The sequence below is a fragment of the Triticum urartu genome, chromosome 2, assembly GCF_003073215.2.
Source record: "Triticum urartu cultivar G1812 chromosome 2, Tu2.1, whole genome shotgun sequence".
Taxonomy (NCBI): Eukaryota; Viridiplantae; Streptophyta; class Magnoliopsida; order Poales; family Poaceae; genus Triticum; species Triticum urartu.
The window spans coordinates 598,579,792-598,586,592 of record NC_053023.1 but is presented as its reverse complement, the minus strand read 5'-3'; the positions used below and the strand labels follow the sequence as shown (position 1 = coordinate 598,586,592).

Below are 6,801 nucleotides of genomic sequence, written 5' to 3'. Positions count from 1 at the left end.
GAAAATTTTGACATATTTTCCAGTCAAATCAGATAAAGTTATGCCTGCCCATGGATTAACATAGTGAATCAGATAAAATTTCAACACACTAAACTTCATCAGAAGATATCAACATGGTGAAGGCTCTTGATCCCAAAGTAAAGGATTAAGGGGGCAGTTTTAGTAGAACTAGCATATTCAATTGGCAGCGTACCATCCATTTTCAGTGATTTTCATGATACTTTGAATGATTCAGAGTGTTCCATAGTGCCTGCATATTCCCTTAAATAATGATTCAGTGCAGGAGTACATGTTGAATTCAGTATACCAGTATATGATATCTTCTGCTCCTATTAAGCACATACTTACCACCCTTTAGACAGATCGGTATCCATCGTTAACTCATTACCACTGACTCCTCTCGAACAATATCTTTTCTTGAAAGAGTAAACAGATAAAACTATTGAACACAACAACAGATACAGCAGTATAATTGCTTTGGTTCATAATCGTCATCATCTCGAACAACTCTCACATCTGAAAATTTAGATGTTGAGCACTGGGCAGGAGAGTGAGGAGCACAGGAGACATGACAAGTAAACAAACATCAACTTACTTGACATCTCGTCGCCCCTCTTCAGTCTCCTCTCTAATGTACATATGCTGCATCCGCCCCCAAGCGCGCATTATTTTACAGACAAACAGAGGGATCCTATTCGTCTCTGACGAACTCGAACTCGTCCTCCCGGAGGTGAGCGAAGAACCGGACCGGCTTGTCCTGTCCGTCGAGCTTCAGCTCGAACTCCACCCGGAAAGGGCGATTGGCCGTGATGCGCTTGCCCTTCCAGACACCGACATACTGTTTGACCACACCTTCCATGCCGCGGAGGTCCAGGTCCGGCGCCTTGGGGACGTGGTAGACGCGGACCGGAGCCGTGACGCACACGCGCTTGCCGAGCTTGGGCGCCGCCGCGGCCTCCTCGTCCGCCACGTCGGGGGACGGGGACGGGGACACGCTGCTGACGGCGACCTGGCGCGCGGTGCGGAGGCCCGCGCGGCACCGCGGTGGCGCGAGGCAGCGCGCGGCCGTGGGATTTGGAGGGAGGGGTCGGCGGAGGAGGAACGAGGAGGAGGTGGAAGGGGACGCCGCGGCGGTGGCGGTGGCGGTTGCCATCGGGGAGGTTGGTGTGCTCGCGGGCGTGCGGGGAATTGCGTCGAGCAGGCGGTGTGCACGTGAAGGTGAGATACGCGGCGCCGAAGGTGGAGGAAGTGATGGCGATTCGGGAGAGGCGTGGAAATTCTCGCGAGGTGTGGTTGGTTTGTCAGATGATGAAAAAGGAAAAGCTATGCGCTAGTGACCCCTACACATTCCAAGGGACATCTGATCATCACGGCGGGTTGTGGCAGGACCAGGCGGGTTGTGCCGCTCAGGCAATCTCCTTTTGACACATTCTGCGTCAAATTGTATTGTCGATGCACCGCACACATTGGATCAACATGGTCCAGCCCATTTACAGCGAGACACGCATCCACCGTTCCCGGTTTTGGGAACCTTCGGGAAGCTTCCCCGGGCGGGTTTTTTCGGTTCTGGGAACCTTCTACAAGGTTCGTGCACTTTTTTATTTTCTGTTTCTTTTTCGTTTTCTTTCATATTTCCTGTTTCTTTTTTCATTCTTTCTCCTTCTTCCGTTTACTTTTTATTTTTCTTTCCTTTTTCTTTTTTTTCTGCTTCATCTTCCTTCCTTTACCTTTTAATTTTTTCCTTTTTCATCAAATGTCCAGGAATTTAAAAAATGTTTTTATTCTTTTAATTTGATTTATTTTTTCCAAACGTTCCTGGTTTGCAATTTGTTCAGAAATTCCAAAAAGTTTAGAATTACAAATTTGTTGGCTTATTTTACTAGAAATGTATGGAAAATCATGAAAAAACTTTAATTTCAGTTTTTTCAAAGGTTCACGTCGCATTCTATGTTTTTGTTAAAAAATTCACAAAATGATCGTGAATTTCAAAAAAGTTCTTGCTTTCAAAATATGTTCACAAACATTTTAACATAAGCTCGAGAAATATGTTCTCTAAATATGTTCGCAAACTCAAAATATGTTCGAGGCATTTGAAAAAAATGTTCTCATTTCTAAAAAAATCATAAGCTCGAGAAATGTTCCCTAATTTCAAAAAAATGTTCCAGCTTTTCCAAACATTTTAACATATTCAAAAAATTTCATATTTTTGGAAATTTATAAAAAGTGCGCTTTGAATATATTGTTTGTAACTTCGAAAAATGTTCGTGTTTTGAAAAAAAATTTGTGTTTTCAGTTTTGTTCACAACTTCAAAAATATTGAGGACTCAAACATGTTCTAGCTTCTCCAAATATGTTCATATATTCAAAAAAATGATCATGTTTTAAAATTTTGTGTGTAAATTCAAAATATGTTCGGGGAATTTTCGAAAAATGTTTGCATTTTGAAAACGCTTTTCATAATTTCGAATTCAAATTTCGTTCCTATTTTTCAGAAAACGTATGTGTATTTTAAAAGATTGTTTGTAATTTTAAAAATTGTTCTCATTTCCAAATTTGCTCCTTTTATCAAGAAAAGTTTGAGAAGCCCAAAAGTGCTCACGTTTTCAGGAAATGAGTGAGTTTTCAGAAATTTGTTCATAAATTAGTAAATATTCACGTTTCAGAAAGTATTTACAATTTTTTGAAAAGAAATTGACGTTTAAAATTTCTACTTCTTAAAAATTTGTTGTGACTTATAGTTCATATGCATCGGGCTGCTATTTTAGTTACAATTTACAGTGGCTAACGATTTTAGTTCACTATCGTCAGGTCATTTAGATTTTTGCCGATGTCGTTTCATTCTTTAACAACCACGTTGTATATCTACATGAGGACCTTGTCCGTTCCGAGCAGCTAGCACAGCGCGCCCACCACAAAGTAGTCTTGGGTTCGAATCCCAATTCTGGTTTGCTACTATTTGAAGTTTTTTCACTCGCGAAGTGCCACTGCATAACGGGGCGGCCCTCTCGAGCCGCACCAATTTTCGGTATAGCGAGCACGCCCAGAACCACTATAAAGACTGCATACAAAGTTTGATTTATTCCGTAGGATTTACAACCTTCCAACCGTAAGGATGTACTCCCTCGCCGGACAGCCCTCGGGAGGCGGTCGGACAGTCCCCCGGACGATGTCGCGGACAGCCCTTCGGGAGGACCCTCGAAACTCGAACGGAGACTCGGACAGCCCTTCGGGAGGACACTCGAACAGCCCCTCGGGCAAAAGACCGAAACTACGACCTCTCTACGGGGTTGCACACATACGGTGCCAGCTATCCGGCAGGGCTTCGCCGTCCAGAACTAGTTCCTGCCGGAACCCAGACAGCCTTACGCCATAAAATATTCCAAAAACCACTTTCACTATTCACGACGACATTTTTCAGCGTCCGTTCGAACTGAAAATATTTATGTGGGCTTAGAACATTTCCAGTACCCACCATAATAATTTTCAACGCGTTCCGAAACAATTCCGGTTTTAGTGATTTTCATCTGCGAAACGCATCTAAAGTGGCTCCGGCAGCTCCGGAACATTTCCGGTTTTTATCTCAGAAAATTCCAAAAAGCTTCCAGAATGATTCTGGCACCCTCCAAGAATTATCAGGTATTTGCCGAAACCAATTTGACTTAATGGTATATCCCGAAACAACTTTTCGGTATCATTGAAACTCATCCGATGACCTCTCTCTGCGGTACGATTCCGCTGTCCGAAACTTTTCCGGTGTCCGAAACTTTTTCGGTGATTTTCTCTCAGACTCCCTGTCTAGTATTCAGCAGATAGATGACCCTTAAGCATGTGACCCTATAGGTTCGGTGAAGTATAGACATGACCTGGAACCTCTTCCGATCAATGATCAACATCGGAGCCGTGGACACCCGTATTGATCCCTATACCCACACAAATGAATATTCGAGTGAACCTCCAGTTGCCTTGAGCTATTCCTGTTGCTTCGCGATATGTCACAAACACCCGAGGTGAGATTTATTGCATTCCTGTGGATCAACAATTTGTCCACCATGCAAGTTACCTCGTTACCGGTTTTGTTCTCTTTTCTCATTTCCGTGTTCCGGCATCCCAGTGATCAAATCACAATGTGTGTGGCCAGGCGATGATGGATACCGTTACATCGAGAGGGCCCGAGTATATCTCTCCATCGTCGGAGGAGCAAATCCCAATCTTGAGCTATCTCGTTACTTGCCATACTTTTCCGTGAACCCGTAAGCCGCCGTAATAGCCACCCAGTTACGGATGACGTTTAACATACCCCAAAGTTCACGAAGCAAGTATGAAGGAACTCGATACTCTCATGGTCTAAGGAATTATGCAAACATTGACTTCTCTGTGTTATTAACCATTAACTTGTGATGAATGTATCTGATAGCATAACATCAAATGGGTCGATACAACACAAGTGTTCTACTAATAATTGTGCCCTCAAAATTGCCAGCATAGTCATGCCCATGATCAGGAAAACAGGATCATCATGCAATACTTGAGCCAGTCATAGAGGCTTGACTAGGAATACATTTTACCGTTTATTATCCCACATGTGCACATGAGTTTCCCTCCAAGCCTCGTTTTATTTGCAGACTCGAGAATCATTGCAGTTATAGCATGGAACATAAACCTTCATTACAAACCAGAAGATACAAAATAACTGATATTACTGCCTCTAGGGCATATCTCCTACAGACTCCCACTTGCACTAGAGTCATAATCCAGTTAGATGGCTTCCCTAACACCAATGGCTATCCGGTGTTGCTCATGCTTTGCTCGTGGTAGAGGCTTTGTCATCGGGTCTGACACATTCAGATCCGTGTGAACTTTGCGTACTTTCACTAAACCCTCTTCGACATGATGTCGAATGAGTTTATATTTGCATTGAATATGTCTTGTCTTATGGTGCGAACTTGGCTCCCTTGCCTGAGCCACGGCGCCACTATTATCACAATAGATCTCCACCGGGTCCTGGGCACTAGGAACCACACCAAGGTCTTCAAGAAATTGCTTGATCCATACCGCCTCCTTGGAGGCTTCTGAAGCAGCAACATATTCCGCCTCCGTCGTAGAATCCGCCGCAGTATTTTGTTTGGAACTTTTCCAATCTACTGCGCCACCGTTCAGAATGAAAACATAGCCTGATTGAGATTTGAAGTCATCTGGGTCAGTCATGAAGCCTGCATCAGTGTAACCACTTACAATGAGCTCTTCATCACCTCCGTACACAAGGAGTAAATCCTTGGTCCTTCTGAGGTACTTAAGAATACCCTTGACTGCGGCCCAGTGTTCCAATCCTGGATCACTTTGGTACCGACTGCTAACACTTAGTGCATAGGAAACATCCGGTCTTGTACATAGCATGGCATACATAATAGAACCAACTGCCGAGGCATATGGAACATCATTCATTTGCACTCGCTCATCGAGAGTCCGAGGACACTGATTCTTGCAAAGCACTGTGCCAGGTGACATGGGGAGAAGGCCCTTCTTGGAGTTCTCCATGTTGAACCTTTTCAACACCTTGTCAATGTACGTGCTTTGGCTAAGCGCTATCAGGCGTTTTGATCTATCTCTATAGATTCTGATGCCCAATACATATGCCGCTTCGCCTAAGTCTTTCATTGAAAACCTCTTTTGCAATGAGTCTTTTATTTCGCTAAGAAAATTCACATCATTTCCAATCAACAATATGTCATCCACATACAAGATTAGAAATGCTTTTGCGCTCCCACTAAACTTCTTGTAAACACAAGATTCTTCGTCATTCCTGATGAAGCCAAACTCTTTGACCACCTCATCAAAACGAATGTTCCAGCTCCTTGATGCTTGCTTCAGACCATAAATGGCTTTCTGAAGTTTGCATACCTTTCCAGCATCCTCATGAATGACAAAACCTTCTGGCTGTATCATGTATACATCCTCTTTGAGGTTTCCATTTAGGAAAGCCGTTTTGACATCCATCTGCCATATTTCATAGTCGAAATAAGCAGCAATTGCTAGCAATATCCGAACAGACCTAAGCATAGCTACGGGCGAGAAAGTCTCGTCGTAGTCCACTCCTGGAACTTGCGTGAACCCTTTCGCGACAAGTCTAGTTTTGTGGATAGTAATGTTACCATCCGCGTCCATCTTTCTTTCGAAAATCCATTTACAACCAATCGGCTTTACGCCTTCTGGAAGTTCCTCCAAGTTCCAAACTTGGTTTTCGTACATGGATTCCATTTCAGATCTCATGGCTTTGTGCCATTCTTTTGAGCTGGGCCCCGCCATCGCTTCCTTGTAGTGCGCAGGTTCATCGTCTTCAAGAATGAAGATATCGTTATGAAACCACTCGGGTGGCTGGATAGCCCTACCTGATCTGCGCGGTTCAGTTACAACATTGTCTGAAGTCTCCGCATCACATGCGACAACTTCCGGATCGGTTGTAGGGATAATTAGCGGAATTTCTTCCGGTTCCTTAGCCATATCAACGGTTGCCGAAGATTCACTAATCTCGTTAAGTTGTACTGTCCTCCCACTCACTTCTTTAGTGAGAAACTCTTTCTCAAGAAAGACTCCATGTTTTGCAACAAACACTTTGTTCTCGGAGGCGTGGTAAAAAGAATACCCAACTGTCTCCTTGGGATAACCTACAAAGTAACATTTGTCTGATCTGGGATCAAGTTTGCTTGGCTGTAAACGCTTTACATAAGCTTCACAACCCCAAATTTTGAAAAACGACAGGTCGGGTTTCTTCCCTGCCACATCTCATGTGGTGTCGTCTCAACA

General features: G+C 43.8%; 1 protein-coding gene across 1 annotated transcript; it reads right to left on the bottom strand.

Annotated features, from left to right (window-relative positions):
• Positions 1-459: 459 nt before the first annotated feature.
• LOC125539073 (ferredoxin-thioredoxin reductase, variable chain) lies at positions 460-1,329 on the bottom strand. The gene has a single exon (XM_048702442.1). It carries the CDS (start codon positions 1,151-1,153, stop codon positions 692-694), a length of 462 nt encoding a protein of 153 aa, XP_048558399.1. The 5' UTR covers positions 1,154-1,329; the 3' UTR covers positions 460-691.
• Between the last annotated feature and the right edge of the window lie 5,472 nt (positions 1,330-6,801).